This window comes from Rhincodon typus, chromosome 6 (genome assembly GCF_021869965.1).
Source record: "Rhincodon typus isolate 14 chromosome 6, sRhiTyp1.1, whole genome shotgun sequence".
Lineage (NCBI taxonomy): Eukaryota > Metazoa > Chordata > Chondrichthyes > Orectolobiformes > Rhincodontidae > Rhincodon > Rhincodon typus.
In genome coordinates this window covers 58727792-58740681 of record NC_063337.1, presented here as the reverse complement: position 1 = coordinate 58740681, position 12890 = coordinate 58727792, and the positions used below count along the sequence as shown (strand labels likewise).

At 40.5% G+C, this 12890-nt stretch overlaps 1 protein-coding gene across 1 annotated transcript in view; it reads left to right on the top strand.

Annotated features, from left to right (window-relative positions):
• grm5b (glutamate receptor, metabotropic 5b) overlaps positions 1–12490 on the top strand; it is a 488213-nt gene extending 475723 nt beyond the window's left edge. The window contains exon 8 of the mRNA XM_048598053.1: positions 11671–12490. Within this exon, the coding sequence (XP_048454010.1) occupies positions 11671–12490 (820 nt within the window). The remainder of the gene's footprint in view (positions 1–11670) is intronic.
• The last annotated feature ends 400 nt before the right edge of the window (positions 12491–12890 follow it).

Below are 12890 nucleotides of genomic sequence, written 5' to 3'. Positions count from 1 at the left end.
CCGGACCCGAAACGTTAACTCTGTTTTCTCCTTCACAGATGCTGCCAGACCTGCTGAGCTTTTCCAGCAACTTTGTTTTTGTTCCTGATTTACAGCATCTGCAGTTCTTTTGGTTTTTATTTAGTCTCAACAACTAACCTGTTTAATGACACTGCCTGCAGAAAATGCAAACTGATTTTACTCATCATTTGACAACCCCGTCATCTGAGGAACCAATCTAGCCAACCTTTGCAATGAAATCTCTCCATATCTGATAGTCAAGAATCATCACGGTTACTACTGAGAGCTTGGTGATTGTGGATGTCTTTCCGTCATATTCCAGACTCTCCTCTAAGTGCAGATCTATGAGTTGCTGTGAAGCCTGTGGATATCTACGAGATAGGTGTATCATGTGTAACACTTCAATTGAAAACGTACTGAGAATGAGGCAGATTTATTGAGATGATATCATTACACAAAGATTAGCATGAGTTGGAGTGATATATGGAGGATGAAGGACATGAGGAAATGCATAAAAATCGATGCTTCTCAAACTTAACTGGGTGTGAAGAGTGATGTGAATGAAGTACACTTGACAGGACAGAGTGCTAGTGAGGAAGGTGGTGATGGTTATTCTGGAATTGCACAGTATAAATGAATATGTAACTTAGGTCAACATTGCTGACCTGATTAGGTCATTAATACATTTCCAACACTGTAACAATACCTCATCACACACTCCTACTGCAAACCTCTTAAAGATGTGGTTTCTCTGTTGTGGCAATAGATTTGTTTTCAGCTTGGAAACCCTGCAGCCTTCTGCACACAATATCGAGTTCAACAATTTTACAACTTGAGCACCTCCTCCCATGTCCTCACCTCAACACCCACACAACAGGCTTTGTCATTACTTGGGCTGCTACCATAAACTCCTCTCTTCAAAAGAGGGAAAAAAATCTGTCTGTTCCAAACTATGACTGCTTTCCACCTTTAATAAAGATCATCTTGTTCTTTGTGTGCTTCCTAAACCAACATGCATTTTCTTAAATTTCATATTAAAATCCATCTGCCACACGATTGTAGTTCAGTGTCAGCCACTAATGGTCCACCTTAGCAGCTATTCATTCTCCCAGGCTGACCTTTACCTAGTCCCTTTGTCTACCCAACTGTCTTTTTTCTCTCTGGGCTCCATCTCCACCTATTGTTTAATCCTCCCTTCCCCCATCTCATCTTTAGCAAAATAACCAACCTTTACCTTGCTACAGTCAGTTCTGAAGACGGGTTATTGGACCTGAAGTGTTAACTCTACTTTCTCTCCACGGATGCCGCCAGACCTGCTGAGTTTTTCAGGCAATTTCTGTTTTGTTTCTGATTTCCAGCATCATGCAAATTCTTTGTTTTTTTGGTTTGTTTTCTGCATTGTTGGGGAAAAATACCCTGTTCATTACTCTGACTGCATTCGGCAGTGTGTCTAGAGAGTGATATTGAATCTGGGAACAGCATTTATCTTTTTTGATTTCAGCTCTTAACTTGAACATCACACTACACAGTCCACAGATCTCCAACATGCTCCACCATTAAATAGTTAGTGTAAATTGCATCACGTGAATCCATATCACACCCACTTACCCACAGTGGAGACAAGTAAACTGTGTAAAATGGTAATGAGGCATTCAAGTTAAAGTCAAACGTCTCCACAAATCCCACAGTGAAATGTATTTGACACCTGCTATTTCCTTAGCAGTGCTAACAACAGTGCCACTGTGCCGCCCTATTATTTTTACATAGATGTTGCAGTCTAGAATTACGAATAGTATTGAAATTTTCATTCTACCATATAGCTGACTAGGAATCTCTTCTGCTCTCACAGCCTATCATAATTTTAGAGGAGTTTTACACTCAAATGCACATTTCTGGCCATCCATGTCTAGAGTATGTGGTGTGAATCTGGTGGTTCAGAGATAGGGACAATTGCCACTATGCTATTAGACTTGCCAAATAATTTTATACATCTTTCCTCCACCTCATCTCTTCAAAAGAGGGAAAAAAATCTATCTGTTCCAAACTATGACTACTTTCCACCTGTAATAAAGATAATCTTGTTCCTTGTGTGCTTCCTAAACCAACAGGCATTGTCTTAAATTTCATATTAAAATCCATCTGCCACACGATTGTAGTTCAGTGTATTTGTTCAGTCTTGCTATCAAACTCACACCTTTCTTCAGAGAAGCAATTTCATTGATTACATACTGGGTGTAATCTTGACTTTTTCGCACTAATGAAATATAAATTGGGAAAGAAATAAATTGGGCTGCCAATTTGCTATGATTTGTTTTGCACTCTCATTCAGATCAAAAGTATCCCCTCCATGTTTTAATATAGGTGGCCTAGCATGAAACCTGACAAAGCCTGATACGTTGCTGCACCTCAGTAATTTACTGTGTACAAACTGACACAAATCATGTCTGGGGGGAAGAAAGTGCTGAATCTATAGCCCATGGTATTAAGTGCTAAAACTAAGCTTGGACAGCAGCTGAATGTGACTGTTTTGGCATTATGCCAATTGCTTTAATCGCCCTCCCAGTAAACTCTCCAGCTCTCCAGGTACAACTGTGTGTTACTTTTTAGAGCAGTGACAGCAACAGTCAAACTGAATACTCGTGATTATTTCAGTTTCTCCAGCTGTAAGAATTGGCCGATAGGAATACCAATGTGCATTACTTTGTACCCATAACAATTAGTGTTAAAGCACAGCATGGATAACTGGTTCAATGTGTCATACAGCAAGACTCACAGGTGACCCAGCTGACCAGAATAACAACACTATTTCCATTTCACATTTGGCGAGTCATCAGATATATTCCATAGAAGAAAAGATTTTAAATGTCATTAGTTAATCAAGTTCATACAGTGATGTCGCAAAAGTTGGACATGTGGCAGACATTTTTCGTGCTATGCACTCTTCAGATGCTACGTTTTTTCAACAGTAGTATCACTGACAGACAAACATGTTTCTAGTGCTGTTGCAATAAATGCCATTTTGTGAGAACGTTAATATGAGCACAGGGAGCACCCATCAGACGTTTGCAGACTAGAAAAGTTGTGATTTAATCGGTGTGTAATGAGGACAGTGGTGCTATTTTGGAGTTCACCACTCCAGTTAATGGGCTCTACACCTTACAACATTGAATATGATTTCAGCAGCAGGAAGAACCCCTCCCCAGGATGATTGAATGAGATTACTAACTACTTTCAAGAAAATTCCTCATTCATTCCAACTTGCTACCGCTAAGTTTATAAAAATAATTGGTTTGTACTTTTAATTAGAGCTGCTGAAGTGTATAGAGAATGGAGAGGCAGACACTAAAGGCAATGTTCCTGACTTCAAGGTGCTATACAAAACAATAGATCGCAGATATAACTGCAGTCATTGTTATATCACAGCCTGAAGCATGACAGGGAAAATTTGTATAGGTGACAGACAAAGGACAAACCGCTCAAATAAGACTGAGCTTAGGGAGACAAATGCTCTAAGTAGGATGCCTCATCTGTTCAACACTTTTAGGGAGCATAGCCCAACCCACATTCAGATGTCTCTGCTTTATCAAGGAGGCACTCACTGAAATTTGCAACGTGATACAATTCAGCCTCAGAGGTGGGTCCGGATGGCTCTGGGAGTGATTGTGAAGATCTTGGAGGCTCTGAGCTGGGCTTCTATCAAGCTAGAGCAAGTGATATTTGCAACATCTTAAGGTTCATAGTTCTGCATCCAGTGAGGCTCTGTATGCCAAAAGGTGAATAATTTTTGTAAGGCATGACATTATCATTTGGAAGATACGAACATTTCAGCAAAATGATCTTCTATTCATCCAGTATCAAATCGCTAAATACATCTGTAGAGAAACCTATCTTAAGGAAACAAACTCCTTAAGTGGTCAAGCATTATTTGACATTAAAGAAAACAGAGAAAAAAGAAATTGAGAGCTGAATTTCTTGACTTGAATTAGTGATGTTGTAGACTTGTTTGTTAAACAATGGGAATGAGTGTGCCTCAAGCTCAACAAGAGTGCTGGGTCATGAACCTAAATCTTTTCATCTTATCCTGTCTTCATCCACTCTTTACCAAATGGGCTTGGGCTTAAAACTGGACTTGAGGTATAGCAGAGAAACACAGTTAAATGCCAGCATATTCGTAATACTTCTCTTGCTAGTTCCCTCAGCTCCATGTGAGGTAAGTTATCTCATCGAGCCCACAAGCTCTTTGAGGCTGTGCAGACTTGCAGGAGATTCTTTGCTGCCCATTACATCCTCATGGGTCCAAATCAGCTCAATGCCTGCTCCAATTCACCTTACCTTGTCTCCAGATTCTTACAGAGCTTGAAAGGTTAGAGATAGAAATCTTGTTTCTCCTTGTGGAGAGTCCAGGCATAATTTCAGAACAAGGGGTTCTCCTTTTAAAACAGAGAGGAGCAATTTCTTCTGTCAGATGGCAATGAATATGTGGAATTCTTCACTGCAGAGTGCTGTAGAGGCTGGGCCATTAAGTATATTGGTGGCTGAGAGCAACAGTTTGTAGTCAGGAAGGGAATCAAGGGTTATGGTGTAGAGGTAGGAAAGTATAGTTGAGGATTATCAGTTCAGCCACGATCTCATTGAATAGTGGAGTAGACTCAATGGGCTAAATAGCTTATTTCTGCTCTTGCATCTTATTGCCTTATAGGTGAGGCTGTTGATGTAAATGAAATTGCAAGAAGTGTTTGATACTGTGTAACACAACAAATCTGTAAAGAAAGTGACATGAAATAAAAATGATCAATGTGGATACAAAATTGGTTGAGGGATAGGAAACAGAGAGTAATGGCTAATGGGTATTATTTGTAGTGGAGTTCCCCAATCTTTGCTCTTGAGACCCTATACTGCTAAATATAAATGATCTCGACCTAGGTATATTGGGGACAGGTTCAATGTTTGCAATTGACACAAAATTTAGATGAATTGTAAACTGTGAGAAAGACAGTGCAGAACTCGAAAAGGACATTGTCATGTTGGTGGAGTAGGCAGATTACATTCAATGCATTTAAGTGTGAGGATGTACACTTTGGTATAAAGTACATAGACTTACAGTATAAAATAAAGGGTACTGTTCTGAAAGGTCTGCAAAAGCAGAGACTGTCTATGTACATAAGTCTTTAAACTGGGAAGGACAGATAGAGAGAGATTTTAGTAAAGCATGCAATATTCTTGGCTTTGTTAATAGAGGCATGGAATACAAGTGATGGGAAGTTATGATGAACTTGTGTAAGACATTGGTTAGATCTCAGCTGGAGTATTGTGTGCCCACACAACAGGAAGGATGTGAATGCATTGGAGAATGCGTCAAAGAGGTCTACAACAATGGTTCCAGGGATGAAAAATCTGTTATGAGGCAGGACTGGAGAACTTGGGACTGCTTTCATTTAGGGAAAGAAAAGACTAACAGGAGATTTGACAGAAAATTTCAAAACCGTGGAGTTTGGGAAGAGAAGATTGGGAGAAATTGTTCATATTCATAAATGGATTGAAAATCGGAAAGCATAGTTTTAAATTGTTTTGCAAAGGAAGAAAAACCTGAGCTGAGAAAAAAATATCACCCAGTGGGTAGTTAGGATCTGGATTGCACAGTCTGCAAGTATGGTTGATGGAGGTTCAGTTGAGGCATTCAAGAGGGCATCATAAGATTATATAAATAGAAATAATGAGCAGGGTAACAGGGAAAAAGCAGGAGACTGGCACTGATTTAAATTGCTCAGAGCACTGATGTAGACATGATAGATAAAATGGCCTCTTTCTGCACCATAATTATTCCATGAAGCTGTGAACATGACAAAAAAAGAAGTTGGCCAATGTTGATGAGGATTATCTGCTAAATCTGGTGTGTGACCCACGTACACATAGGCAGCACCTGCATGACAGAAGCCATTACCACATGTGAAATGTGATCACACTCACACTGAGCATTGGTATTATTATGCAGCAACTCTGCTGCTTAGACTGTCTGGAAGATCCCTGCAATACTTGTCAAAATACATATCAATATTCAAATTGGTCCACAGTGTGCTACACTTCTTCGCTATCATGATGTCACAGCCATTGTAACCAGTTTTGAGATGAACAGCTAAGGAGATAAATGATAGAACTGGTGGAGGAGCAAAGAATGAGGAGAAGGAACATATTTTTGAGTTGTAATGTTCACGATTGAGTCATCTGACTCCAGTGCAAGTGAAAGCTATGCCAATTACCCTTTCACCAATTGTTCTATGCCTTACCTCCCCTCTCTCATTAATCATCACAGTATTCGCTTCTTCACAATGTTGGAATGAAGGTCAAGATAAAATAAACATTCCAACTCAGATTATCATCAAATCAGCCATCATTCCACATAAAAGCCAATCCATCGCATGTTCACATTCATAGAATTGTAGAATCCATACAGTATGGAAACAGGCCATTCAGCCTATCAAGTCCACACTGGCCCTCTGAAGAGCATCCTATCCAGACTTACACACCCCCACCCCCCACCGCCTTATCCTTGATACCCTGCATTTCCTATAGCTTAGAATTTCCCGTAGAATTTATCTCCTGTGTGGCCTTGACTATCCAGTGTGTCCTGTGGAAGTCTTCTGCCCTTAATTGGCATAGATTACAGATGGCCTCACAGGATGGCTTTAATCAGCTCTGTCCTTAGAAATCCCAGTTCCTTAACATGGGTAGCAGCAGTCTAAGCTAGCAGGCTAATATGCAACAACAAGGGCACTGATGGAGTCACATTGTTGGGAGCTGGCATGCTGTCTTGCTAGGAGAGAGAAACAGTGTTGGTAGTTAAGTGTGAAGACATGTAATGGTGTTTCTTTCATTGTCTGTCCTCCTGATGTCCATCTTTTTCTTTTCTCCACAGCAGGGTCAGTAGAGGCACAACATAATCTGTGATATTTCCAGCAGGCCATTAAGATACACTTCAGTTATCATCATCATAGAATCATAGAATCCCTACAGTGAGGAAACAGGACATTCAGCCCAACAAGTCCACACTGCCCCTCCGAAGAGCCTCTCACCCAGACCCATTCCCCTACCCCAGCATTTCCCATGTCTAATCCACATAACCTAAACATCCCTGGGCACAATGGGCAATTTAGCATAGCCAGTCCACCTAACCTGCACATCTTTGGACTGTGGGAGGAAACCAAAGCACTCGGGGGAAACCCACGCAGACATGGGGAGAATATGCAAACTCCACGCAGTCAGTCGCCCGAGGGTGGGATCGAACCCAGGTCCCTGGCGCTGTGAGGCAGCAGTGCTAACCACTGAGCCAGTTATGGAGACTGCCATCCACCTCATAGGGTTAAAGATAATTGTGCCCATTTCTTATGGGTTACCTCCACAGGCTATTTATTCCACAAGAGAGTGGAAAGTGTGTCAATGAATGTTATGCTGTGTATTTGAGTAAATTGGTTCTCATTTTTGAATATGGCAGTATGTGTAAACTGAGGTATGGGTGAGTCTTGTAGCTGGGCTAAGTGTGTGAGGGTAAGGTGAAACTCATAATATGAGATAAAAGTCATGATTGATAGAGATCATTGGTGGGTGAGTGAAGAGGATGTGTGGTGAATTGTGGCTTAAAAGAGAAAATACTCTTTCTGGCTACAAGCTAGAAATGCTTATTAAGTCTGGCAGTATCTGTCAACAGAGAAACAGACTTAACATTTTGGGTCTGCGATCTTTCATTAGAACCAGGAAAATTTGGAATTCTAATTGGTTTAGAGCAAATGAAAGTTGGGATGGCAATAAGAAGAATAGAAAGCCAAGTCCCTGACAGGTTAGAGGGTAGAAGGTATTAAATATAAAATTCCAAGTACAAAGCCAGAAGGAGTGGAAATTGGGCGAGTAAGGAAAGAAAAGATATTTCTAGAGGAGTTGCGAATGTTAACATGAATTGTTGCCAGCTGAAAGCAAAGCGACATAGAAAAAATAATGAAAAAGGAAGCAAAATGAAGTAGAAATTACGATCTAAAATTGATAAACTCAGTGTTCAGTCCAGAGGGTATAGAGTTTGCATTAGTCACTGATAATTCAGTTACAAATTTATGGCATTTGAAGGTGCATTTGCTGACCCTGATTAATGATGTGAGGTCACTTAAACTCTACTGGCACTGCATCTGGCACCTCAGATCTACACTGTTTACATTATCTGTGATGGCTTGCTGCTCCTCTTGCCTTCTCAGTACCTTTTTGGAGGGCATCCTGGGTGTTGTGTTTAGAAGACCTCTCTGTTCCCGGCTACCTCCTGTACCCAGACTTTCTGTGCTACATTGGAGTACACTATCTGGCTGATGTGTCAACATTCCGACCTTTTGCAGGTCAGACTATCTTCTGTATCCACTTCCAGCACCTATTCCAACCAGAAATGACCTTACCATTAAGAGATACCATCTGAATCTAAGTAATGGCTGATTAGGTTTGAGTGGCTGAAGCTCATCATGCATGAACTCAGGCTTCCTGCTGAGGCATGCAGTCACTCAACAGCTCATTTAGCATTGAACTGCATGCTACTATCATTTACTTTAGCAGGCATCATGGGGAGGTGAAGGCCTAGTACTTTTATTGCTGGACTGTTAATCCAGAGACCCAGGTAATGTTCTGGGAACCTGGGTTCGAATCCCACCACAGCAGATGGTGGAATTTGATTTCAATAAAAGAAAATCTGGAATTAACAGTCTAATGATGACCATGAATCCATTGATGATTGTCAGGAAAAACCAATATGCTTCACTAATGCAATTTAGGGAAGGAAATTGCTATCCTTACCTGGTCTGGCCTACATGTGACTCCAGACCCATGGGAACGTGCTTGACTCTTAATTGCACTCTGGGCAATTAGGGATGGGCCATAAGTGCTGGTCTAGCCAGAGAGGCCCTCATCCTGTGAATGAATAAAACGAAGTTTACATGCTGCCTAAATTGGAAGTATTGGTTGTGGGTTACAACTTTTGTGCCCATTTTCAGATCCATCAAATATTCCCTCTTTTCATTCTGGAATATAGAATGCAACCACTGAATAATTTAAACCATATAAGTTGATAATAATGAGGGAAAGAAATTTCTTCATTGGCATGTACGGGTGTGTATTTGCTGAATATTTTTAGGTATTACATCATTCTGGAATTGTGAATTTTCAAGTATAAATTCTGATTCTCTGAAATATCATGTGTACTACTTCCTGCAACCATGATAATCTGATTATTTTGTTGCAATACACAGTATTCAAAAATATGATCTGTAAATTAAAAGTGGACCACTTATTCAGGTGCTGTTGTGTGGCTCCAATAATAAAGATGCCAGGTTACTAAATCATAGTGCTATTAAATTGGTGGAAGTGAGGCTACGGCCTGCTGTCTGATTGCCACTTGGGATTTCTCTCAATCTCTCACCAATTCGTATAATCATTTTACATTCTGTTTTACTTTACATGTTTGTTAAACAATTTATTTACCGAGAGGATAGATCTTTAAAATGGTAGCAGATCTCTATCATAATGTGGTATTGTGAATGTTAGGAATGACTCTCTAAAAGAGGAACCCCATTCTCAGTTTCGTCCTAAGTTGGCATTGCTTAGATTCAACCTGATGACCTTTTCTGTTCTTGATGTTCAACTTTCTAATGTAACAGTACCCCTACTGCATCAGTGTGGCATTTCAGTGAATTTACTGCTCCAACGCATACAATGGCCATGTCAGGAGTTATCAAAGATGGGACTTTCTCCCTGATGGGGATGGCAGTCTTACCTCAATGTCACTTAGCAACAGCTATTTAATACCTGTGGGTCAAACTGGCTACATGGTTGTCTCGCTCTAGACCTTTAAACAGAAAATGCAGAGACCCTGGCCCCCAGTGTAAAATTCAGCCCAATGTTTAATAGCAAAACTGAGTACATATATCAAATAAAAATAGAATGTACTGGAGAAACTTTGCAGGTTTGGCAGCATCTGTGGAGGGAGAAAAACAGATTTAGTGTTTGAGTTGGACATGACTCTTCTTCAGAATGTAAACCATTTTTGATTCTTAATTGTTGTTTGATAAAGTAATTGCTAAATTAGTTCACTGTAAACTTTTGCTTAAATTTGATTCCAACCACCTTCTAAAATCACTATCCTTAAAGACCTTCAGCAAGAGATTTTCATCTACCACTGGATACAACACTTGCCACCTAACACTCAAAACCCACCTCTCCCCCTTGGACCTGGCATATTTCTGTCCCCTGGCAGACACAACACCACTTTTGTCCTTGCCAGACCTGATATCCTTCTGTCCATCCCTAAGTACTCTTAACACGCGCATCTCACAAGATCCTGGAATTTCCTCCCTAACAGCATTGTGGGTCAACTTTCACCATATGGACTCCAGTGGTTCCAGAAGGTAGCTCACCAGCACCTTCTCAAGGGCAATTAGGGATGGGCAATAAATACTGGCCAGTCAACGATGTCCATATCCGTCAATTGAATGAAAAACAACAAAGCAGCCCACTTGAACAGTACCCTATCTACCAACTTAACACTCACTCCCTATACTAACAATGCACAGTGGTAGCATTGTATGCCATCTCAGCAAAGTTTGTTTGACAGCATCTCCCAAATCCACAACTTCTGCCACCCAGAAGAAAAAAAGGAAGCAGACACATGGAAAAAACATCATGTGACTTGGAACTATATTATCTTTCCTTCACTATCACTGGGTCAAAATCCTAGTACTCCTTTCGTATCAACATTCTGGATGTATGCATGCTACATGGACTGCAGTGGTTCAAAAAGTCATCTTCTCAAGGACAATTAGGATTGGGCAAAAGTGCTGGACTACCTAGCAATGCACACATCGCATGAAAAAAAATTAACTAGGCTGGTTTAAATCCCCTACTGTCTTTATGTTTCTGAATCTCTCAGTATTTTTTAAAATATTTGCTTTTCTTTCTATCTGTTACTGTGTATGGGGCTACAATTTCCTCCTAGCAGTGTGTTTACTCCTTTTTTCACAGTTCAATCCATCTAGCCACGATAAATATTCCTTTTTGCATGTTATTGCTGCAGTACAACCTATTTAGCAGTGGTTAGTTGGAGACTGATAATTTCTTCCAGGAATGACAGCACTATGCACCCTTCCACCCGTAACATTCAGCCTGTGGCCTTAGTTTCCACAACATTCTATGCTTATTCTCCAATTTTATTTATTTCCAGCTTTGATATTATTTCAGGTTCCAAAATTCCCATCAACAACACTCACTGCCAAAATGTTTAGAACCCTTTTTAGGTGCATCTGACCAGCTCGGTCCGATCTCTCTCCGTAAAGAGTCCAAATGCCCAGAAACCAAACACCCTCTCCTGTATCATCTCTGAAGCTGCACATGCAGCTACACTATGGTGCTTCCTCTACTCAATATTATGTAGCACCAGGAATAATTGGGAGATTACAAGCTTTGAAATCCTTGTTGGATGAACTGACTGTACAGAAACTTTTAGCATTATGATTAAAGGGAGAAATAAATACCCCTGATAACTAAAAGGGTAATTTGTACATAATAGAGCAAATCTGTGATTCATTTTGTAAAAAGTGTACTGGTGTTACCTTGCATTAGATCATTAAGATTCTTTTTGACTTTCATTTTCAGTTCAAATGGAAAATCTGTAACCTGGGCTCAAAATGAACGCATTTCTCGAGGTCATCACCTATGGAAGAGGCTTTCTGTTCACATAAAGAAGAAAGACAATACATCTAAACAATCTGCTCTCATTAAACCCTTCTCCAAGAGCTCTGAGAGTCGGCCCAGCACACACAGCTATCCAGAAGCAAATATTAAAGGACTGTATGATGTCTCTGAGGCTGAGGAACATTATCCAGTCCGGTATGTACCACAAACACCTTCACCTATAAGTATCGTGAGCCACAGAGCTGGTTCTGTCAGCCGGGCAGAGAAGGAAATACCCATATTCCAGTCTGAGCACATGCAGAGAAGCAGTTCTTCCCAAGGTTCTCTAATGGAGCAAATCAGCAGTGTGGTGAACCGCTTCACAGCCAACATCAGTGAGCTGAATTCCATGATGCTTTCATCAGCTCCTTCAGGGGTTATTGGTGCATCTCCCATCTGTTCATCATACCTGCTCCCTAAGGAGATACAGCTGCCTACACCAATCACAACATTTGCAGATATCCAGCCTCTCCCAGCTATTGAAGTGAATGGACGATCACAGCCTGCAAGTGGTGTTTCAAATGCAAGCGTCAAAGATGGCACCTCGGAGACTTCAGTGGTCAAAACAGATTTTGAGGAGCTTGTAGCGCTTACTCCTCCCTCACCGTTCAGAGACTCAATTGATTCAGGGAGTGGTTCACCCAATTCTCCTGTATCAGAATCAGCACTTTGCATCCCATCATCTCCTAGATATGACACTCTTGTTCTGCGTGACTATACTCAAAGCTCTTCATCTCTGTGAATGTATAATGTACGTTGATTTAAAAGTGAGTTGAAGCTAATAAGAAATCTGCAAACTTTAATCAATTTTACTCCAAACATAATTTTGTTTTATTCATGTCAACGAATATTGGCATTTATTCTGCATGGTTGAAGATGGGATTACTCTGAATGTTGGAATCAAAATGAATTTCACAAGCATTTTGAGAACAACCTGTTGGTAGAAAACTGTCTGCAGTGGCCTTAAACCTGGTGGGTTCTTTTCACGTGGAATTTTATTTGTATTTAGATTGAGAGCTGGGAAGATAATGACACGGCTAGCTAGTATGAATTGCCAAGTGTATTACTGACAATGACAACCATTTAAAGAAAAGACATGATTGCAGGTAAAGTTGACTGCAAGACTTCAGCAATCTGTTGCA